The sequence below is a fragment of the Tachypleus tridentatus genome, chromosome 1, assembly GCF_004210375.1.
Source record: "Tachypleus tridentatus isolate NWPU-2018 chromosome 1, ASM421037v1, whole genome shotgun sequence".
In the NCBI taxonomy this organism is placed as follows: domain Eukaryota; kingdom Metazoa; phylum Arthropoda; class Merostomata; order Xiphosura; family Limulidae; genus Tachypleus; species Tachypleus tridentatus.
Window position 1 is genome coordinate 47,212,487 of NC_134825.1, and position 25,518 is coordinate 47,238,004.

The 25,518-nt window shown below is 33.6% G+C and overlaps 1 protein-coding gene across 6 annotated transcripts in view; it reads left to right on the forward strand.

The window, feature by feature from the left end:
- The first annotated feature begins 1,076 nt into the window (after positions 1–1,076).
- Positions 1,077–25,518, forward strand: part of LOC143247632 (organic cation transporter protein-like) — a 28,166-nt gene continuing 3,724 nt past the window's right edge. The window contains exons 1-9 of one of the 6 annotated variants that reach the window (XR_013026634.1): positions 1,077–1,234; positions 8,964–9,348; positions 10,847–10,950; positions 11,371–11,525; positions 14,068–14,239; positions 17,530–17,769; positions 18,613–18,827; positions 22,396–22,577; positions 25,137–25,263. Coding sequence is in view for 5 of the 6 variants with exons in the window: in XM_076495992.1 (XP_076352107.1) it covers positions 8,977–9,348; positions 10,847–10,950; positions 11,371–11,525; positions 14,068–14,239; positions 17,530–17,769; positions 18,613–18,827; positions 22,396–22,577; positions 25,124–25,263 (1,580 nt within the window). In the remaining variant the exon portion in view is untranslated. Of the gene's footprint in view, positions 1,235–1,301; positions 1,872–8,894; positions 9,349–10,846; positions 10,951–11,370; positions 11,526–14,067; positions 14,240–17,529; positions 17,770–18,612; positions 18,828–22,395; positions 22,578–24,535; positions 25,018–25,123; positions 25,264–25,518 lie in introns of those variants that run through there. The other 5 variants (XM_076495992.1, XM_076496027.1, XM_076496006.1 and 2 more) reach the window with 5 other exon arrangements.

Consider the following 25,518-nt stretch of genomic DNA (forward strand, 5'->3'; position numbering starts at 1 on the left):
ACACTTTTTTTAAAAAATTCAGTAAAATTATCACCTATAGAACGTCCCCTTATTTTTATTGAATTTTCTGTTACTTGCAAGTTTGTTTGTCTGATATTTGTCAGAAAGTCGGTTCTACTTTAAAATACCTTTCAGTCGTGGGATATAAAAACTTTAACAGTGAATTTGCACATTTCGTCAGCAAAATATACCCCAAGAGTTGGCGGTTAGTGGTATTGACTACCTGCTTCCCTTGAAGTCTATCAATTCCAAATCAGGGACAACTAGTGCAGCCTTTGGGTAGCTTTGCGTGACATTCAATAGATAAGTAGTTTATTTTTATGTAGCTTTATAGTGTAGTTTTAATTCTTTGTTTGAAAATATAACGGTTATTTTTCCGCAAATTTTGCTTCCGGAATCTACTTTTAGTTTGTATGTTGTTGATTTTTATTTTCACTTCTAGTTTCTATGCTCTATTATAATTAGATAAATGTTCAGCTGTAATCTAACACACTATTCTTAGCTAGTTCACCCTCTTAAAATTCCGTTTTATAGACCACATTAGAAGAATGATTAAATATAACATTTTTAAAAGGTTTTTAAAGCTATGTTTTAACATAGTACAACAGGGATAATTTAGATGCCAAGCGTGTTAAGGCGTGCGACTCGTAATCTGAGGGTCGCGGGTTCGCATCCCCGTCGCACCAAACATGCTCGCCCTTTCAGCCGTGGGGGCGTTATAATGTGACGGCCAATCCCACTATTCGTTGGTAAAAGAGTAGCCCAAGAGTCGGCGGTGGGTGGTGGTGACTAGCTGCCTTCCCTCTAGTCTTACACTGCTTAATTAGGGACGGCTAGCACAGATAGCCCTCGAGTAGCTTTGTGCGACATTCCAAAACAAACAAATCGTAAAGGACTGACAAACATTTTGATATGATACATTGAGGAGACTTGAGGTAAAATTTTAATTTATTAATTAGGGAAAAAGTAAAAGTCATCGGCGAAAATAAACTTAACAAACGTTCTCATAGTAACAACTTACGTCACTCTAGTTAAGAGTTAACTTTGCTTATGTAATGCTTAAACTCGTCCCTCATTCAGTTTAACGTCTCGAGAGTTCAATAGTTGGTCGTCATCGCTGGCATTATCACGTGACGAATGTTATTCTCTCTGGAATGGTTTACTACACTTCTCGTTTTATTATGAATCGTAGTGCGGTTTATAGCGGAGGCAAATTGTAGACGTTACGACACAGGTGAGTTAGTTAATCTTGGATCAAAATAACGGGAATTTCATATTAAACGTGTTATTTACTTCGAACATTGCAGAACTTAGTAGTTGTAGTACTTTCGTTGATAAATATTTGTTGAAACAAAATGTTTAGAAATAAGGAAACTTTACTAACATACCAAACCCTCTGGTCACGAGATTATTTTTTACAGCCTTTATTATATGCACAGCTGTTTTAATATAATAATAGTAAGTATTCTACGAAAGTAGTGTGGTGAAGAATAAACAAGTGAAAAAAGTATTACACCTTTCAACACGATACAGAATATATAGTAAGGTACTGCATTGCGTCTGTGTTCGATGTGCATTTGAACCTGAAAGGCACCTTGTGCGCTACATGAGCTTAGCGGTTGGGTCAGAGACCATCAAGTTTGAGACATAGCCATGTTTGAATAATCAGAAAAAGTAACCACTCAGCAGAAATATGCCACTCACGCATAATCGAGAAGCAGGATTTGACGTACAGGTATAGGGAGTTTTTATTAGTATATCGCGGTTTAAACTTTGAACCTTTTTTATTCTAAGTCACAGTTCGCTCAAATTTATAAGAGCGTGGTCTAGGTATTGTATTACGCCAGCGTCAACTGTTGAGACAAGGAAAAGTTAGTAACGTGTGTTTTAGTTTTAATTTATTACCTTAAATGATTACATTATTATATTACTTAAAATGCTAGGTACGAATAAAATAAAAATTCTTCAAGAACGAATAACTAAATTAATACTAGACTTAAAAATAGATAAGATATTAGTAAACCTAACTAAATTAATACTAGACTTAAAAATAGATAAGATATTAGTAAACCTAACTAAATTAATACTAGACTTAAAAATAGATAAGATATTAGTAAACCTAACTAAATTAATACTAGACTTAAAAATAGATAAGATATTAGTAAACCTAACTAAATTAATACTAGACTTAAAAATAGATAAGATATTGGTAAACCTAACTAAATAGCCAACATTTTGAAAGGATGGACTAAGGAACGTATATTTTTGTTTGAACTTTTCAGTCTCGGAGCTACCTTACCTTCCAAGCTCACTTTCAATGGTGTAAAAAATTTTGGACAGGAAATTAAATCACATGTATTCATCTATTTAAGAATGAGAAAAAATCACAGGAACAATAAACATATTACTACCATGTGCTGGTTGAAATGTTTATAGATATATTACTTATTTCTTTCATTGAGACGAAACGCCAAACTGTCTCCCTCGAGTTCTATTTATTGTGTGATTTCATATTCTATCAACTTACCCTTAGTCTTATATGTTAAGACCAGATGTGTAATGAAATTGAACGGGGTGTTGAGCCTTATGGAGTTCCCATATAATGCAGTTAATTTCACCAAAAACGCTCGCATTTGTTACATTTAACATCTTAAATTGCACAACTTTAGCCAGTCAGAATTAGAGAAACAACTGGAATTTAGCACAGCTTTTACCGCTTTGGTACGTGTATTTCTTGAAAATAATGTTAAATAGATATTAAGTCATGAGAGAGCTTTAACATGTATATTGCCAAGGAATGTGGTGTTACGCAGTGTTGCAGTGCTTGTTGTGAACGTAAGGGCTAACGATGTAGGGAAGAATAAATAAATCAGAGGAGCTAATTAATACGTAAAATAGGTGAACAAATGCCATAAATTTGTTGTCAGGAACACTGCCAAGAATTAATTATGAAGATATAATTTGGAGTAAGTGACTAGGGCTAAATGCGAGACTGAAACTAATATGTAAGGTTGAGCAGGTTAGCTGGTTGGACTTGAGATCAATTCAATGGGAGGAGGGACCTTTTTGGAATGGATTGTTTACATTTAAGTAAGAAAGGGTCTGGCATGTTTGCAAGGACTATTAACTCAGCTGTGAGGGAAGTTTTAAACTAGGACTAGATAATATTGAAGACAAAGATAAACTACATGAAACAAAATTAACATGTAGAGGAAAGTTTAGTGTAGGAAATCAGTATAAAAATAATTATAAGAATAGATTTAATCGTTATTGTTGTAATACTAGAAGTATAACAAATAAAATAAATGACTTAAGGGCATTGGCAGAAATAGAAGATTTTGATATAATGGGAATAACTGAAACATGGCTAAATGTAGATTATTTTGATGACAAATTTATTTCAAATACATTATTCTTGGTTATTTAATAGTGACAATAGAAAAGAGGGGGAGTGGCTTTTAATGGATTTACCGCTATACGTTTATTTTGATGCCTGTATTGTTGGATATGTGTTGCGTAGGTTCCGGCTGTTTTCTTAAATTTGTAAAAGATTCTTGAGTAAGAATCAATAATATTTGTTTTGCGAAAACACTAGCGCGTTTCTGAACATTGTTGATTCTACGAAAAACTCGCGTGATCGTATAAAAGCAGATAGCTGAGAAACAGTAATAGAATATTGTTTAGTCAGCTAGTCAGTGTGCTGTAGGCATCGGAAACTATAATTGTGAGTAACACCTATTAATCGAAAACTACAGAATTTGACCAGGAACGTTTATATATTTCGAAAATTACAAACTTTCAACTTAAGTGAATTACTTCGGACGTTATTATTTCAACGAGGACGTTAAAAATCTTCCCCGGAAAAAGCTTCTAAGCGTATGAGACTAGCCAAGGAAAGAGAGTATTAGCTTAAACGAGGTGTGACAATATCAACAGAAAATTTATTTGCTTGTTGTGGACTTGGATCGTTGATAAAATATTCAATTCTAGACCGGAAATAAGACTCGGTATTATTTGCAAGTTTTTAAAATACAAACCATTATTTGTAATAACTATTAGCAATAACTGTTATAAATAGTATTGTTTTTGTTAGTATATTAAAATATATTTGTGTTCAGGAAGAAAACTGTCTCAATCTTGCTGGCAAATGTCATAAATTTGATACTTATCGAAATGCAATTAACTTATAAATTCGAAATCAAATTTCCGGTTGTTTGAAATAGTAATGCTTAATGTACGTAACATAATAAATCGGAGACCCGTCCGAGATAAATTACAATATGTAACAATTCAAAAAAAAAAAATTCTTTACAGAAAGAAAAGGGTGACTGCATGTAAACCAGGTTGATTCACAAAGGCTATAAGAGATAATATTAAAGAATAGCATAACAAATGTAAGAAATTTAAATTGACTGGTATTATAAAAGATTAAGAAAGTTGGCGAGACGGGAAATTAGGACATCCAAAAGGATTTATGAGAAAAGGTTGTCTGAAAATAGAAAAATTAACAATAAGGATTTTTTAAAAAGTACATTAGAAGTAAACAGAATGTTAGGATGGGGATAGGACATTTGTGGGAGGGTAAAGGAAGGCTAAGTTATTAAATTCTGCATTTTCTTCAGTTTTTACTAATGAAGACTTAAGCAGTATTACTCAATACTGATAAATGAAACAAAGTTGAACAAGACAGTTACAGAAATTCTGAAGTTGTTAAAATAAATTGGGAAGTTTAAAGAACGTTAAAGCTCCTGGGCCAGATAATGTTTCCCTGGGGTTTTTAAAGGAGGTCAAGAATTGAATATGCGAGCAGTTGCCACAATTTTTTTTTTTTTTGGAAGTCGTTTATTAGTACCAACACATTGGAAATTAGCTAATGCCACTCCTATCTTTAAAAATTAATTTTGCAAAGTAATTTAACAAAGTTTAGAATTTTATCAGAGATTGAACATGGTTTCACTAAGGGAAAATCTTGCCTTACAAATCTTTTGACATGATTCATTTATAGATGAGGGTAAGGGTGTGGATTTGATGTGTCTGGATTTCAGAAAGCATTTGACAAAGTGCCAAATAAAAGGCTTGTAAATAAACTTACCTCTTTAGGTGTGAGGAATAAGTCGACTAATTGAATAAAAGAGTGGCTTGATGGAAGAAAGCAGAAGGTTCTTATAAATGAAGTTCAGTGAAATGGTGTACCTCAGGGCTCAGTCTTGAGACCATTCCTTTTTTTTGATTTACATTAATAACATAGATGAAGGAATGGTCTATAAACTGCTTAGCTTTGCTAATGATGTATTGTGTATTGCTGGCTGTGAGGAGGATGCTGTGAGTTGAGGAAACAATGAGTTTTAATTGTGATAAAAGCAAAACATTGCGTGTGGGTCATCATCATTTGAATTATTAGTATACTTTTGATGAGAATAGCCTTAGCAGTGTCATGGAAGAATGTAATTTTGGTGTAATGGTTGATCAGTCTCTTAAGCCATCCAAGGAGCGTGCTATTGTTAATGGTAGGACAAATATAATTTTGTTATATTTACAGAAATATTGAATAGAAGTCCAAAGATGTTGTACTTTTATTGTACAGGTCACTGGCTAGGCCACATTTAGAGTATTGTGTTCAGTCTGGGGCTACTTACTTGGGTAAATAGAATTTTTGGAAAGGATTCAAAGGTGGTGGGTTACTAAAATGGATGAAGAGGCTGTCGTATAAGGAGAGTCAAGATCTTTAAAATTATTATGTTGGAAAAAGAAGAGTTGGAGGGGATCAGAATGAAGTGTTAATGTTAAAGGAATTGATAATGTTGATGGATGAAAATTTTTATACTTAATAGCGAGAATTATAGGAAAATGGGACAAAAATATAGGTTTAGGCAAGGTAGAAGCCATCTACAGTTGAGACAGTTTTCTTTTCGAAATAAGGTGATTGGCCTATGGCATGTGTTGCCTTGGATATTGCGGAGGCAGTAATTTGAATGAGTTAAAATACAGCTTCATAAATATACAAATGATAAGAACAGACCTTAATGTTTTTATAATTTATTTACGTAACAGTTTTGGTTTGGCGTAGATGATGGTCCAGCTAAAATGGGTCACTAGGTCCCTGAATCTCCCTAAACATTGTTAGTTTCATACACTTCAAATTACAATACACGAGTTAAAGGATAATTTAGATTTAGAAGTTTAAATAAATGTCGATATATATTCAATTTATAACTTGCCAACAAGATTAATAGTTTTCTTTTTTGATACAAATATATTTTCATATACAAACAATATTACAATTTACAACAACAGGTAATACAAATAATGATATGTATATAAAAGTTTTACAAACTTGCATATAATGTTGAGTCTTCTATCTAATTCAGAACTCTCTTGATATCAAGGGTTCACAGTGAGCGAAGTTTGAGTTGATGCAGGTATAATTCACCAAGCCGTTAGCTAGATGGTTCAGTATTCTTCTTTCTTCGTATTTATTCACTGGTCACACGTAGTTTTTCTACCGATCTTTTTGTAAAATTATTAAAGTCCGAGTGAATATAATAAAGTTAAATGGTTTTTAATGTTCGAAATTAATAAATGTTCCTGATGTTTCACATTATTAAGAGTTAAACACAGTTATAGCTTCCGAAGTGTACTGTATACCAACAATAACAAACGAATAATATATATTAGTTTTTGGCGGGTCGCGTTTGTTACATTTATAGGCGTGAAGAGAGCTTTTAGAAATTTCAGCCTGCACAACAACATTGGCGATATACTAGTGTTGACGCATATACATATGTTGTTGATTTTTACACTCGAGAATCTTCTACAACTTTATTTGAATAGGCGAGAATTTCGCAATAGACTTAACAGTATCAGTTATGCTTATTTATAAATATAAACTTAACGTAAACAAACACCGATATTAAAGTAGATATATAATAGTAAATCCGTCACAGTGGCATATTACATCAGCTTCTGATTTAAAATGTTTTCATCTGTCTCAAGAATAGTTTGATTAAAAAGCTTTTATCCAAGGCGACTTGAAGCGTTTTTTCACACATTAATTTACAGTGTTCTACATGTAGTATTTACACTACATTACATATTGCAGTTGGTACCAGATTAGTGTTATCGGTATTCAACAGAAATTATGCACTTTCTTCTTGGCAAGTTTACTCGTTTGCTTTGCCACCATTACTCTTAAATGCGACTTTGTTCTATTGCCTTATGAGAAGGTTTTCTTCTGCAATGGAGGTTTCTTCTAGCTTGTTTCGGAGTGCGCGAACAATATCAGTTCACTCCATGGTTTCACAGTTAACTAAAAATTATTATAATAATGCATCCCAACAAGGAGTCACCTGTTTTGTTAGTATTCATGGTGTAATCGAGTAAAATCAAGCGGTCTGTTCTAGCAGCTGCTAACACAAATCTGAAACTAGTTTAACAGCAGTTGAGTCAACTTGAGGGTCAAAAATTTCTCAAGACTTCCACAAAGAGCAACAGTTTGAGTTCTGTGACTTTTATAAATGCAGTTATTTTTCACGTAGTTTTTTTTTTCCAATGCTTTATATCATTTTTTTTTTTTAAGTGCAGATTTTTGTATTAGGCGCATTCACATACATTGCGCTGTGGAAATGCCTTCAAATGAACTGCTAGCTTTTCCCTGTCGGTTACAATTTCTAGAAAACTTGACAGGTCGTTTTTCTATTTGTTGACAATAAAGATTTAGCTGTGCGGAAAATCAAAGCGTTGTAGTACATGTAGCTGAATAATGAACTGTTTTGATGTTTCTTTTCCATTTGGAAGTTATCGTGAATAATAAATTTTGAAAGAGTCAAGCTGTACTATTAGAACTATTCCAGTGACTTCTCGTTAAATCAATGGATTTACAATGCTACAAAAACCTCCTTTCGATACCTGATTAACATAGCATAGATAGCCCATAATATAGCTTTGTCCTTATTCAAATCTTAACTATCACAATATTTTAGTCCGTTTTTGGTAATTTATAGAACAACTCAAACGAAATACACGTGCTTTCCATTTGTAAGATTGTCATAAGAATATATATAATTTCTTCATTTATTAGATAAAATAACAGGAAGTTGTATCTCTGTTTTTTAGTTGTAGATGCACTAGTTTCTTAATTGGTTCTAATTGTAGTCTCTTTACTTCCATTTAATGTACCATGCTGCGAAAACTTGAAGAACATTCTTTAATTTCCTTAATCTGCATTTGTTACTGCTTTCTTTTCCCGTTATTGATCTTCAGAGAGATTGTGCTTTCAATTAATTATATTTTTAATCAACCGATTACATAGGTAAACAACGTTTAAGTAGTCAAGAAACACAAATAAATAAAAGCCGGTTGAAGGAAACGTCTAGTTTTAACATATTGTGTTGTTATTTATCCTGTATATTTCTTTAAGAGTCTGCAGTGTTTAATACTTTATTATAATTACTTAGTAATGTGTTCTTTGATGGGTCAGCTGCAATGTTAATAACTTCCAACGCTAAAATCCGTGGTTCTATTCTCTACTCTGCACAGAGTTCAGATAGACCATTGTTTAGCTTTCCATTAATAAAACATCACCTCACTGATATTTGCTGGAATGTAATGTTTTATACCGATTATGATAAAAATATAAAGTAATCGGCTATTGAAACTTAGCTTTTCAATAAAATGAATATTAGGTTATCAAGTAAATGTTACGGTTGCTCACACAGTATTTTTCAAGGGTGAAATATCAACATTCATAACGAACAGTTTTCTACTACAGAAGAAACTTTCGATGCATGTGGTCATAAAAACACAGTTGACATGAACAATTTGCTGTAATTATGTAAACATCGTTGTATCATAAAGTGCATATTTTGCAGTTGATTTTAAAACTTTTTTCTCCTTAGGTGCTGTTCAGTTATCCATGTTTATTGTTTGATAGACGATATTACATTATTTTTCCATCATTTATACAGTTAATTGATCAAGATGGCCGAAGATATCATAACATGTTCAGTAGGTGATTTTGGACCATGGCAGCGACGTGTACTGTTCTTGTCATGGCTGGTTGGATTTTCTGTAGCCTTTCACAACCTGGCCGTATCTTTCTTCATGCCTAATATAGACCACTGGTGCAGCAGGCCACCCTTGTTCAGTAACATTTCGTATGACATTTGGAAGAACTTGACCATTCCACTGGAAGAAATCAGAGGGCAGGTCAGGCACAGTCAGTGTCAGATGTACAAGCTGAATGACGAATACGACTTCAACATAACGGAACTTTCAGTATTAAACAGAACCATTTCTTGTTCGTCATGGGATTACGATAGGAGTCTGTACAAAGGGACCATTGTCGAAAAGGTTTCGCATAAATGTTTCGTATTTAAAGACTACGAAATTTCCGAATATTTTTCATCAAAGAGTGGCGTAATTTACAAACTATGTTATAGTTAACTGTAGTGTTTGTATTGTGAACGACTTTGTAAATAGTCTTAGTATGAAACATAACACACGTGATTAAGGCTACGGAATTTCTAACGATAAATATTGGGTCAAGAACAATAAATTAAAACTCGCGTAGATTGTGGTATAATAATTGTATATGTTTAATAACTGATACACGTAGAAAACTAAGTTTAATGTGAAAATTATAGAGATAGTCAGATATTTTTATTTGATCCTTTTTGAATCATTTAATTATTATTTGACTACTATTTTGTCTATTGTTATGTCCAAGACAAAGTAAAGTATTTACACATGAATTTTCAACGGAAGTATATTTGTTAATGGAGATTGGCTGTAAATAAGTTCACACTTTTCACACTTGAAATATATATTTTTAAATAAAATTCATTTTAATCACGTGTAGCTCTCAGCACCATTGTATTTTATTGATTTCTTGTTTGTTGCTAAAGGAAATTATAATTTCTTTGGTAGTCTAGTTACGTGCTATATTAGTAGGATACTCAATAAATATATATACTGGAAATCGATAAATTAAAAAAAAAGGTCATCTAAAAATCGTTTATGTGGGTTCTACAATTGAGAGCATAGCAGACATACAACAAATAACCCATTCTGTAGTTTTATGTTCAACAACAAACAAACAAACTTTATTTAAAACATTTACATTGCTAGTGTAATCAATCTAGCCTACACTAATGGATAGCACACCTTCTTTCTAACGAGAAGACTCAGATTTTAATTGTGATTTACCAGAAGACTGCTTAATAATATTGGGAGAGTCGGCCATTCACCTATTTTCTCATCACTATTACTAGCAATAAAAATATAGAGCAATAATTGGTGATTAGCGACATTAAAATATTAACAATTACTTTAAATTGTCGTGTATGCTACCATCACGGCAATGATTAATTTCCAGTCGATACAACATTATTGTTTGTTTTTGAAATTTCGCGCAAAGCTACACGAGGATTATCTGCGCTAGCCGTCCCTAATTTAGCAGTGTATGACTAGAGGGAAGGCAGCTAGTCACCCCCCCGCCAACTCTTTGGCTTATCATTTACCAAAGAATCGTGGGATTGACTGTAACATTATAAAGCCCCCACTGCTGAAAGGGCAAGCATGCTTGGTGTGACCGGGATTTGAACCCGCGACTCTCAGATTACGAGTCGAACGCCTAATCCACCTGGCCATGCTGTACTTGTACGAACTTCGAATACAGTTAACAGGAAACTTTTAATGAACTTGTTTCTTTTCACTGTCGCTTTAGTCGTTTTTACATTAATGTCTAAATACAGAAATTTTAAACTTGTGAAGACTACTTTTAGTGGTAATTGTTTCAGGATTAATTTATTTAAATGTGTATATGTTTGTTTCTCATCGTTTTACAAAGTGGAACCTTGTGTGTGAACGAGAAAAACTTCGAAGTTTCATGCAGACAAGTTACATGATTGGATTTCTGTTTGGATCGATCGTGTTTGGAACATTATCCGACAGGTGAAATATTTCATCTTTATTGATGTAGAATTTTTTTCTAATGTTAAACTGATAATGTTGCTTCTTCCCAGATTGCTGTAACGTTCACTAATCTGGAAGCAATTAAGTTTTAGTATCGGAAGTATATTGTTTTGTATAATTAATTCAGTTGTTTACATAGTATTCAGAATGGTTCACACTGGTGTAAATTTATAAGAAAATACTTGCATAACAATAAAGAGTGCAAATAAGTATAAGTTGAACATACAGTGATATAGAATTGTAAAGTATTGCGATGAACTGTATAATTATTAATCTTTTAAACAACTTATGTTTCTTATTAATAGATGTCTTTAAATGATAACATCTTACCTTGCAGTACTATATAATATTTTTGTCATGTTATAAAATTTGATCTGTTTTACTGTAATTTTCTTAAAGGTTTGGAAGAAGAAACACTGCTTTATTGTCGATTGTTATAAGTATCATTGCTGGCATTAGTGCAGCCTTAAGTCCATATTACTGGCTCTTCCTCCTCATGAGGTTTATAGTGGCCCTTGGTGTGGCTGGCTTAGCCAATTCTGGCTTTGTTTTAGGTTAGTAGTAACTTTTACATTTTTTAAAAATTTCTTTTCATATAGTTTATAAAGTAGTGTGACAGCTGTAAAAATATTAAATTACAAAATGCTTTGAGGGTGTATAAACAAACGAGTTTAACGCCTTTAAAAATAACGATATTGTAAAACTGCTGACACATTTCCTGGTGTATGAATTGTAACTATTTATCTTCCACGTGTTAAGTAGTTTCTCGTAGTCCTCATTACAATAACAACATAGTAAAGATGCAAGAAAAACAATGATTTTATTTTATATATATACTAATATTTATATTAAACATTTCATACCAGTGGGAAGTCAGTTACACCGTGATGCAAACTTAAAACGAAATTTTAAACATTAAACTGTGTAGTTATTTATCATGGCCTGTTCAACATGCCCTTTAGTACATGTATATTCATAACCAAAAACATGGCATTCAACCTAAGATATTTCAAGCTATTTTGAGACTGTTGTAGAAAGGTTTTCTCGTAAGCAGTCAAGTATTAAAGCTGAGATAAATTGAAATTCAGAAGTTAATTGACGAGATGTATCATATTTACGATCTTTACCAATAAGACCGATACAGTTTTCTTTCTGAACACAAATATATTTTATATATGTGAAAACGGCTCGTTTAGGTTGAGAAAATTTTTTTACGTAGAGGAGTGAACAACGTGAACCTGACGATGACCGAAGGAGGTCGAAACGTTGTTCACTCCTCTACGTAAAAAATTTTCTCAACCCAAACGAGCCGTTTTTTACATATATATTTTTCTACAAGTTGGTTTTCTCGACATCACTGACAAATATATCTTAATATACGAGCAGTAACACAATTAATAATAACGGTTATTAAAAATAATGACTTGTGTACAAATGTTTTTAAAAAATTACAAACACTATTGAGTTTTCTATCTGATCCGAAACTTCCTTGATATCCTACCGAAGGTTCAGGATGAGTGAATTAATTTCGAAATGATATCAGTACAATTTACTTAACGAGGAGCTAGCTAGCTCTTTGCTGATCACACGCGAGTTTTTCACAGTGATGAAGTTGTTTAACATTGTCGTAAAAATACTGAAGTTGAACAGTTTGTAATGTTCGAAATGAATTTCTTTGTCAAATATCTGAAGTTCCAGATTAACACTTAAACAGCGGCCACCAACAACATTCCCGCTGTTTAAGGATTAATAAGCGTTAATGACAGTTATAGCATACCACTTATAACAAACAATAATATACACTGTATTTTGACGCATCGCGTTGATTAATTTTATAAGCGTGAGACATGTTTCTCGAAATGTTCCCCTCGGTGTGGATTCCTCTACGTGGTGAGGGGACCTCCCAGGGAAAGTTCTGTTCTTTTGGTTTACTTCCTCTGGAATTTAAACATCTACCCACGGGTTTGCCGTGCGTGGCAACTCGTGAAGGGGGAAGAAGATCCTGATAGTTGAGGGGTCCAACCCTAACACACAACTTTGGCTTTGAATTCCCGTAGACGGGGGCGGCCTTGGGGTGGCTCCCCTTGGGTCAATCGGCTAGTCCACTCGGGTTAGGGGCAACCAAGTACAAGTGTTGGACGTTCTCAACAGGCGTTGTGGACATTGTATCTGATACTGGTGTTTGGTTATAGTGCCTACGAAACCTTGGCGTTGCTGCAGTGTCCTTGTATGACATTATAGTGCGTTCCCTCGTTGGGCTCCATGGTGGGTGGGGTCAGTGGGCATCAAAATTTTCCTTTATTGATTATGGATACTTCAATTGAAAATCTTAATAAAATAGTAAAAAAACAGTTTGTTGGTAAACGACCACGTCTTGAAGATTCTGAGCAGCAATCCTCACCATCTGTACTACCTGTTGTACCTTATTTTCTTATATTGCATTCACTTTCAGACAAACCTTTAGGGCAAATGTCTCTTTCTTTCATTCAGAAGGGACTAGAGGGACTTGCTGGCTCTCCAAAATCAGTAAAGAAGCTTAGATCTGGTGACATATTGATGGAAACATCCACATCTCAACACAGTGAACTACTCTTGCATTCAAAGGCAATTAGGGATATACCTATTGAGGTTACACCTCATGCTACTTTGGATTCATCACAAGGAGTTGTTGAAAGGGGTTTGAAGAACATCCCAGAGTCAGAGATTCTCGCTGGTTTCTCTACCCGAGGAGTTTCTGCAGTGAAGCATGTCTCCACTCGCAAAGATGGAATTATAATGCTGATTAATGTCCTCATTCTCATATTTACGTTACTACGTCCGCCTGCCACCATCAAGGTAGGTTATCTTAATTACAGAGTACGGTCATACATTCCAAACCCTCTCTGATATTTCTAGTGTCAGCGGTTCGGTCACTTGAAGACGTCATGTCGTGGTTCCTTGACGTGTGCTCGTTGTGGTAGCAAGGACCATGTTGGAGAAAACCAACAACAAAAACATACAACATACAGATCTTTATACGCTGCCATGTAAAAGGGAAAATCTCAAACATCAACCACTGTTCAGATATAAATGTCGTCATACTTTCTTATTTTCCAGTGATAGAAGTGTGTGGACCCATGAAGAGATCTACTGTAGCTGTAATTAAAGAGCTAGGCTTTACTGTGGGGCTTATGATTCTGGCTGGACTTGCTTACCTGTGGCGTGATTGGTACCCTCTTCAACTGACCATATCTATCTTTCCCGTGGTCACATTTGTTCTTTATTATTGGTCAGTATCGTATCTTTATGTTTGAATATATAGATGAAGAGGTTGTCAGTTGTACAGAATATTTTGAGTTGAATTTTTCTCTTTAGCTAAATTTATTTTTCTCATTTATGATATGACTGGCATGGCCAGATGATTAGATAACTCGACTTACAATATGCAGGTCGCGAATTCAAATTTAATTGCTGAAAATGCTCGCCCTTTTAACCATGAAGTCGTCTTAATGTTACGGTCAATTCGACTAGAGTAGCTCAGAGTAAGATAATTAACTGCCTTCTTTCTAATCTATTCTTTTAAATCAGGAACCGCTAGTGTAGATGGCCCTTGAGTAACTTTGAGCAAAATTCAACAAAAAACAAAATACACATTGTGACAGGCTGGAAAAGGAAACTTGTGTTATGTTATTTTTTTATATTTATGTGTATATGATATATTGTTATTTGTAGAGTAGCTGTTTTATGATGATTGAGACAGATCTTTAGTTTGTTGCAGTTGTAAAAACGAGGAACCACCTAGTGCTATAATAGTCTTATTGGTTACTATGATTAATAAAACGTAGTATATTACAATTTTAAAACTTAAAACTTTGCGGTGTATCTCTACATTCTTTAGGTTAACCTGAAGATGACCTAAGATGGTCGAAACGTTGTTCTCTACTTTATTTTAATTAAAATGTTCATACCCATACCAGCCGTCATGAGAATACGTTTTTACTTCAAGTGGGTTTCTTGTCATCACGAATTTGCGGTGTATCCTTTATGGGAACTACTTAGTTTCCTCAGACTGGCTTCTTTTCATGAATCTGTGCTGTTTTTAAGACTTTTAAACTACAATCGTCACATGTATAAAGCGTGTTGTTGTGAGTGTTTGTCTTTCTTGTTTCAGGTAACATCAAAATTTGTAGTTCTAAGATTTGATCTAAGCCAAATCTACAGCTACGAATTCGCAAGCAATTAGTTACTGGTAGGAATAAAGCTAGACAAGTACCTGTCTAGGATTAGTTTTTAACAAGTTCTATTTAAACTGAAATATTTGGCCTCTTTACCTGTTTCAGTTATATTATTTGGTTATATGCGTAATTGATTCATTATTCTTAAACCTTCCTTGTGTTAGATTCAGCCAATATAAAAAAAAAAAAAAAAACATAAGTGACGAAAGGTGATTTAACCTAGTTAACTCTGTTTTTATGTAATAATTCTGTTAAGTGGGCTTAATCGTACGTATGAATTACACAAGTACACAGTAAAAATGTGTAAACAAAACCTTGACTACGCCAAAAGTTTACATTTAATAAAATACATCAGTTTATAAGAACAAATATAGGTCAAAATGTTTACACTGTAACCGGCCTTTGGCCTACAGTGATGAGACGTATTTGTAGATCCATGATTTTCAACATTAGCGCATTACCAAACTAAATAAAAACTGCATATTTAATAAGAGCTACAACAAAGTATATGAAAAAAAACAAACTTGTTCAGGTCATAATAAACTGTTGAAGGACATCATTTTTAGAATCTTAAAAAAGAAATTTTAATAGCTTGTATAATCAAGATGTGTTTACTTTTAAACGCTTGTTGCAGTCTGTCTTAATACTATAGTAACATAAAAAAGACAGGATAAAATATATAATTGGCTTCTCTCATCTAGAATGGTCACTGCAAAACCTTGAATATTTGTGTATACACGTTTTGCTACGATTAAATAGTTGCATTTAGCAGTTAATTATGAAATATTATGGATGTAATAATGTAAGTGTTAAAGTACCAATACTCGTCTGAAGGATCTTGTAGTTAAGTCAGTAGTTGTAGATTTAATAACTACTGCTCTTGTCATTGCTTCTTTTATGTGCGGTTCGTTTCTCCTCGGTGGACTCAGCAGATAGCCTAATGTAGCTTTGCTATAAGAAAACACACACCTTTTATGTGCGATGTAGGATTAGCAACAGTTTCAACTTTCCGTGAGGGCTCTGTTGTTTAGTTATTAATCATATGAATTATCTTAATTGCCACTTGCTTATTTTCCCAGAGATTTTGTAAGAATCTTTCCAACCACTACAGCTCAAAAAAATACAAATCAAACGGAACTGTTGTTGGCCCGGCATGGCCAGGTGGTTGAGGCACTCGACCAGTAATCTGAGGTCGCAGGTTCGAATCCCCGTCACACTAAACATGCTCGCCTTTTCAACTGTGTGAGCGTTATAGTGTGACGGTCAATCCCACTATTCGTTGGTAAAAGAAGACCACGTGTTGTCGGTTGAGTGGTGATGACTAGCTGCCTCTACCTCTAGTATTACACTGCAAAATTAGGGACGGATAGCACAGGTAGCCCTCTCGTAGGCTTTGCGCGAAATTCAAAAACAAACTATGTTGTTGCTTTCTTACCTGAAAATATGTTCTCAGCTTTCTGAAAAAGTATTTATAAAACATTTTATATCCAAATAGTTAACTCAACTACATATTTAGAATTTTTAGTTAGACCAAGGATGAATTCAGGTACTCAGAATACTTGTTTTTGTTTGTTTGTTTTGGAATTTCGCACAAAGCTACTCGAGGGCTATCTGTGCAAGCCGTCCCTAATTTAGCAGTGTAAGACTAGAGGGAAGGCAGCTAGTCATCACCACCCACCGCCAACTCTTGGGCTACTCTTTTACCAACGAATAGTGGGATTGACCGTAACATTATACACCCTCACGGCTGGGAGGGCGAGCATGTTTAGCGCGACGCGGGCGCGAACCCGCGACCCTCGGATTACGAGTCGCACGCCTTACGCGCTTGGCCATGCCAGGCCTACTCAGAATACTTAAATATAGGTAAGCGGTCTTACCTCCATCCATAATAACGCTTTGCATCTTCTCTGAACACCACGTAGTGTTACAAAAAGTTAACTAACAGTTACGATTACTACATTTAAAAGAAAAAGATGCACATTTTTTTACCTTTTTAAAGAACATGTAGTTCATTGTAATAGTTTAAAATTAATTTTTATTAACTTTGTTCTTTTTTGCAGTTCTACAATATTTATTTCAAGGATTAATTTTCTTGTTCTAAATTTCTGTTGTTTTAACTTAATCCATTCTCGGTGAATCGGTTTATTTTCCTAATGTTTTTATTCATTTTTTTGTAAATCCCATTATTAACTCTTTCCATGTTGTTTTTAAAATTTGCCCTTGTATTATTCGAATCTTCAAACAAGTTTTTAACATATGTCTATAGTTCACGACTTAAAGCTGTTTGGTAGCCTGGCAGATGGCTCTTTAGAGCTTTATGTTTATCGAAATTTGTATTTTATAGGTTTCTTCCTGAATCTCCTCGCTGGTTGGTAACCAGAGGCAGGATAGTGGACGCAGAAAAAATACTCAACAAAGCGGCAAAGCTGAACAACACTTCTGTTCCCAATGGCTTTTTTGACCGACAGGAAATGATGCATAATTATAAACACGCAGGCCCAGAAAACGTGATGGTTCACACAATTGTAGACGTATTAAGAACACCGAACTTGCGTAAAATCGCACTGAATATGTTTTTTTGTTGGTAAGTGTGTACGACAGGTGTGCTGTTTGCAAAACAACGACGATACTTGCAGATTTCACAGCTTAATCTGTGATTTTATAAATACAAGTCACATACAGCAGATTGGGTCTCAAAATTATACTACGAATCCTGGGATTTGGGACTAAAATGTGAGGAGGATACAAAAATAAATTTAAACAGCTTTCGACTTCGCAATCTTGGAAGTTGTGTATTTTATATTAGAATATACAAAACATATGTCAATCAATACATTACATGACCAGTTTATTTTTCACTAACTAGAGTTTTTATTTTTTTAGAATGTAATTTCACCACTGCTGTGAATAGATTACTCTTTAAAATCGCTATTCTGTTCTTAATGATTCCGAGGAAAAACGATTCAAGTACACGTGCTTAAATCATATTTGACAGTAATACAGCTAGTGAGGAAAACATGCCGTGTTAAAATACAGTAGGAAAGGAAGATTGAGATGTCAAGAATTATGATGAAATGTGCTGCTAAACGACGGCCTTCTTTAACATTTAAATACGACGACAGTAAGCCTAAAATAGGGAAAAAAATGTATAACGTAAAGCATTGAATAAAAATAACATATTTTGTCTAAAAAAGGAACACGTGTAGGATATTGTGGGTCTAAAACTCTAGCAAATGTGTCACTAGGTTCTGATATTAAATTACAATATTATAAATTTAGTATAAAAGATGTAATAACAGCTGACTTCATAAACTATACACAGTTACTAAAGTATAATATGATATTATCTATGAAAGAAGCTACAACTCGCATCTTTCATAGTTAGGTTTCGTTTGAGTGTAAAGATATTTTTTTGCAATTTTTCTAGGTTTGTCAACGCATTTGTTTATTATGGGTTGTCATTAGGAGTTGTAGATTTGGATGGAAACCCGTATTTAAATGTCTTTCTTTCTGGACTAATGGAAGTACCTGCTTACATCTTGACAGTTTTTGTCCTTCACCAGTGGGGGCGGCGGTATCCTCTCTGCTTTTTTATGGTAATAGGAGGAATCGCCTGTTCAGTAATGCCCGCAGTATCACAAGGTATGGATGATTGCTCGATTTGTTTCTGTAGTATGCCCCTTGAAAGTTTAGATTTGAAAACCTTTTCTTGGAGCTGTTTTAGTACCATAGTAACCGACATTTTGATATCTGTAACGTTATATTCAAAATACCTAATAATTCTATAAAATCCGTATTTAGTTTCTTCATGATGTTCATTCAACTGTGTAGGATTTTTTTGCTAAAAGCAATATTTGGCCAGCGTAATAGAAAAAGTCGAAACAATCGTCTTGGTTATTCAAACAGGCTACAAAACTTACATTTCTGAAGGTAGAAAACGTGTTCTACATATACATTTAACTCTGCGTTAAACACTTCAAATGTTATTCTTTGTAATTAGTTTCGTTCAAGATCCGGAAAAGAACAAGTTTCCCAGGCATTTCTCATAGTAACCAGTTCCAGATCTTCTAACAATTTTGATTTCTATTGCATTCTATTTTTTGGTATTCTTTTTCTTGTTGTTTTCTGTTACTATTCTTACTTATTTAGATTATCAATGTACTTGAGTACAATTATATTAATTTCTAATTACTGTCAGCTCTTACTAAATAGCCAAGTCGTAATAAATAACATTACTATACAGAGTTTATACTTGTTATAAAGTATGGAAGTAGGCATGGTGTAGTCTTTGTTTGATTAATGTTCTTTGAAATAGGATGTAGTCAATTTTCACCTGACTTAATCTCGAATGCTTACGCATTTGTGTTTATCTGTCTCGGAGAGTCGCCTTGTCAGTCTAACCTGTGCATATGACTTTGGCACAGGGAATTGTCCTGGAGGAAGGGAACAGGTAGAACATTTTGTCTTACCTTAAAAGTGATTTTCTTGTTAATCAATGGGTGTACAATTAGGATTTATGGTTGATAAATTGTTCAGTTATTTTCAAATCATTTCACCACACGAAATTTGATTTTGTTTTGTTTTTCAAGTGAAAGTTTCTTCACTCCATAAATTGCTTTTATGACCAAGAGACATCAACTAATATTGTAACAGAGCACACTTTGAATGTATAGTAAACTAATTGAAGAAGATTATAGTTTCGCTCTGTCGTGGTGTGTCAGTAATAAACTGTCTTTATTCAGTCTCGTTAGTTCACTGGTCTCTATTTCTCATGGAAACTTTATCTTGTTGCTCTAACAGTTTAACTTAGTTGTTGATGATCAGTCTTACTCAAAGTACCTGAATGCTCTACCCAGCTAGTTATTGGTTGGATTTTCTGATGTAAGGTCCTATATTCTCTTAAACATGTCATTAAAATATTTGAACAATTTTTTAGCGGGCACTGAAGACAAATTAATATGATTTGAGATTGGCAAATATATGTAAAATTTTCATTTTCAGTTTTGAATATAGTAATATTGAAATCATTAATAATGATAGAGAATATAAATGATAAAAACCATATAACCAGAGTTCTATGAGAAGTTAGATCTTTTCTTTTCTGAAGAAAGGTCCACCTCACAAAAGCACTCTAGTTTTATTTTTTTTATCATTTTGTTATCAACACTTATTTAACCTATGGTACTGTGCAAAAGTGCTAGGACTAGAGAACATTTTGTCATACTTTCGATTGTAAGGAGCTACTTCCTCCATGCCATAACAGAATGTAAATTTCAACACTATGGTAATGCTTCACTGATATTTGCTCACAACTGAATGAGCCAGGGTGAAAATACTTGCATTTCCTTGGAATTCCTATGTACGTGTATTGAGAGCATGTCATAATGGTCCTAGTTGAGTGAACATACTGATAAAATTTAGGGTCTGAAATAACTGTTACGCATTGTATTAACTATATAGAAAGAAGCTAGTAAGGACCGAGCGTATGGTACCGCTATATGCTAGAATAAATCAATTTAACAACATTCCACAAATAAACCGTAATAACAACAGTGTTTAACACTATATATTAAGTTTTGTTGTCATTCTACAGCCCAAAAAACATAAATAATTGTTGGTAAAACAGAAAGTTCGCATAAAAGTTTTTGATGCTGGTTGGACTCCAACAAATTGCTGGAAACTTAATTCTCCTCAAACACGTACATTCTAGATCGTGAGGAGACCGAGACATGAAAATTTGGAAATAGGAAAGGAAGAGGTAGAACACCTGAATTAAATGATGCTGATGTTAAGTATCTTCGTTTATGAAGACTATCACTGATCTCAAGCATGAGATAAACATGTACCAAATGACAGAAAATTGTCCACATTTACAGTATCAAGAACACTCAACGAAAATAGAATATTTGGTCGTGTAACAGTTAAGACTTTACTTCAATCTCCAAATATTGTCAATAGACTGAACTTTGCTAAAAAGTACAAAAACTTGACTATTGATGGGCAGAAGAAATGTGAAATATACTTACCTCAACGCATAGCATCTACCATGAAGCATGGAGGAGGTAATGCGATGATTTTTTTTTCCTGAGGCAACATAAGATATTTTCACGAGTGATAGAATAATATACCAGCATACGTACCACCAGATACTGATCCGTCAGAGCATACCCAGTGATTTGTGTGTATTGGTAAAGGATTCTGCTATTAAGAAAATAATGACCCCAAACCCTCATCCAAACTATGCAGAAGTTACTTAGTTAAACAAGAAGATACTAGAGTCATTCAAGTGATGCAATGGTCTCCACAGAGCCCTGATCTCAACTCAGTTGAGAAGATCTGTGGTATGATAAATCAAAAACTTAAAATCAAAAGCTATTTCCAAAAAAAACTGTTTAAAAATATTTTGAGTAAAATACGAAGGTACGTTTTGATTAAATATGTTGCAACAATACCTGAAAGACTATCTGCAGTTAAAGCAAAAGAAGGACACAGAAAATATTAACTGTTTGCTGAACTCAAGCAGCTCCACCGTGTTTCTGCTGTACTGTATACGGAAATAAAATTGGATGTTTTGCTTGTGATTTGATTTCAATTGTTCTTTGAAAGTAGTTTGAAATCTAATTTTTGGTTTTATACTAACATGTTTGCATAGTACTGTACATGTGTTTCTAACACTAGAATAATAATAATTATAGTGTATCTCAGGACGGATGGTATGGGTATTAACACTTCTATTGGTAAGAAGAGAACAACGTTTCGATTTTTCTAGGTCATCTTCAGGTCAGCAGTTCTGAGATACGTTTTTATTTTGAGTGGGTTTCTCGTCATTAAGAACGATAGACAACAATAAACAATACGTTGAAACAAGACCTACTAACAAATCAAATACAGAGGTTTGTAATTGCTACTTTGTGTTAAATAAATGTTTATGATAATTTTACACCTTACTAGTATAATAATTGTTGTCATAGTTTTTCGCGATTCAACGAAGTTTTTTGTACGGTAGAGAGGTGTAAATGATAGTATATTAATTACAGTAAAACGTTACATTCAACTTATATTAATTAGCTTGTATCATAGGAATGGAAATAATTTAAAGTTTTTAATAAATATATTCTGAAATGATTCTTTTCTAAACTTTAAGCCTTACAATTCATCAGATAATATTTGATGTATTTTGTTGTGACTAAGTTTTGTTTATATGTTTTAGACATGGATATTCTGAAGGTCGTCTTAGCGATGTTTGGAAAGTTTTGTATTACATCTTCCTTTGAAATGGTTTACATCTATGGGGCGGAACTCTATCCTACAGTCGTCAGGAACATGGCGATTGGGTGTTCCTGTATGTTTGCTAGAGTTGGTTCGGCTGTGGCTCCATTAGTGCGTTACTTGGTAATTATAAACTTAAAATTTCAAACATATTTTTAATCACCAAACCATACTAGACGTAACGAATTAAATTCTACAAACGTTTCGGTAGTTTTAATTTCATGTATTAACATGTTTATTAGCAAAATAAATCCTAGAAGATGCAAAACTCTCAACAGTGGTTAAATGTATTTATTACTATATTTATATATTGAAATTTAACAAAACTGATTAATGGACATAAAGAACTAGAAAGGGGGAAAAAGAAAGATATAGAAATAAAATATAACATTTTTCATAAAGCTCTTGAAAAATCGAAACTTTTGAACGTATGAAAGAATTTATAAAACAGTTGAACACATTCAACGATGTAAGAACCAAATTTCAAAAACGGGAAACAGATGTAATGAAAATGTATTAATGAATCATTAAAACAAATGTTCCATTTTATCTTGTATAGTCTAACTTCTGCACAGTGTTTCTAGGTTTTACCGTAGCTTAAAATTATTAAGAATTCGAATGAAAGTACCATGTGGCACAAACCAACTTGTGATTTCTTCCATATAGTGACATTAAAACTTATAATTCAATAATATTTTCAACGTTATCATCTACATTATTCTAGGTATATGAAAACCAAGTGTTACAAATTCCTATGTACACAAGCTAGTCTTATTGCGCTTTTGAATAAAAACGGAAACGTCTTGTTGGTAATGGCAGCCATTATATTGTTAACATATTGGTGAAAATGCCAACATTTTTTTTTTATTTCACTTTATTAACTACAGTCAAAATATGTTGCATAAGTGGTTGGTTTAAGGTTTGCAATTGAATTGTTGATGGATATGAAAGTGAGAACAATTTTCAGTTCGTTTTGCCAAATAAAGATTATGGTAGATGTCAAATATGTTCCATATTACTGTAGTCAAACCAAATACACGTTTAAATGTACTTTTAGATTTGATTTCCAACACGTATAAAATAAGGTGTTTTTTAGGCATTGTTAAAAGTTAATTTTACAGAAAAAAGAAAACTTTGCAGTCAAAAGAACTACTCATACTGATTAATTTTGTAGGTTCACATTTTTTATAAAACATATGTGCTAATAAATGAAACATAGAACTTGGTGTAGAAAGAGTCCTTTCCGAGCGGCAATCCGAACGTTGTAGTTTTTACGTTTACCGCTAGGAAAAGTACTGTGACGTAATAGTTGCCAAACAAACCGCCAATGCCAGCGCGTTGAATGTAAATAAACATGGCCAGTGCATGCGGAGAAACAGAGGCGGAGTCTGTTTTGACTTTGTGTTCTGAACAGTGTCGAGTAGCGTCATATCAATTCAAACCTACTCTTAACGAACCTAGAACAGTTACTTTTGATACAGATCTGACAAGTTCTAGTGATGAGGACAGTTCCACGAGCGAGAGTAGCGGAACTGTTAGTGATACTGAAGAAATAAGATTATATGTTAAAACATGTTTTATGAGGTTTATGAGATTTACATTTAATATGACAATGTCAAAGTATTGTGTTAAGATTATTTTTATTATGATGACTTATGGAAATATGTTATGGAGTTTATACTTGCTTGTTGACAAGTCTACAATGTTTTTTTTTTTTAAATACATAACATGTACTTGATTACTTCAACATTTTCAAGACAGTCTTATTTCAATTTATCTTGAAATGTTAAATTTGAAAAATGGTATTCTTCAAACTTTTCCATATGTAAAAATGATACAAAAACATTTACAAAATGATTTACTAGCTTTTAAACTTGGAATATACTCTATTTGGGATAGATTTGTCCACTGTCTAGACTAGGAAATCAAGGTTTCACTGACTTTCAGGTGTCACAAATGCAAAACACGCTCGTGAATGTGAAATGTTTGTCTAGTTACATTTTTTAAAAACTTGTACTTTTTAAATTATTATATTATACTAGTTATTGTTTATCGCTTTATACTGCACACATATGTTTTAGGTTTTTGTTTCGTGAGCGCAGTGGATGGTTTCAGAGGGGTGGAACCTGTACGCTGCAGACTGAGATCAGTCCTCAGCTCTACACGAAGAAAGATGGTGGGGACGATTCTGTCTACTGCCGATGGTTTTTTCAGTCTCAACCTGCCTGGCTTGAAACCCACGAAATCCAAAACATTTACATAACACACCAGCACTGAAAGGAACAAAATGGTCGCCGCGCAACGAAGCATGTTTGGCAACTATTACGTCATAGTTGTAAAACGTCACGGAAACAGCCGAACGACCGAGAGGAACTTGAGCTCGAGGACCCGCATATTTTGTTTCATTTTTCACTCAAAAACTAAAGTGTTTAAAAATATGGCAACTACACAGGAATTATACCTTACCAAAATACAGTTTCTAAGGCAATTATTAAATTTGTTGAAAATTCACCTTTAACATATTTCAATCAAGTTGGAGAGGTATCAATTCAATGGGGTGTGTTTGTGTGTGTGTAACTTTTGGTAACTTTCACACTTTACAATTTTAATATTTACCATTTTATTTTGTTCTTGCTTCAATGGTCATTAGTTATATTTTTTAATAACAGGGAGTTGTTTTAGATCCTAACGTGCCTCCAGCTGTCTATGGTAGCTTGGCTGTAATGTCAGGCTTATTAGTGTTGTTGCTACCTGAAACTAAAAACCGTTCATTACCAGAAACTTTGGAAGATGGGGAAAATTTTGGAAGGTAAGTCCTTTGAATGGAAATTGAAATTTTTATAAACTCCATAATTTTGAGTAACATCTTCTGTAGCTTGCTCTTTTGCAGTATAGTTCAACAAGCCTTTAACAAAGTCAGGATCAAATTATGTTTTCTTAATATTTTTTTGCTTCTGCAGATTTAACATTACTGATTAGCGAGAGCTTGATCCTCCTTTTATTACTTATTTAGTTAACTTGTACTTTCAGCTACAGTTCTTGTGTTTAGATCTCTCATTTTTCC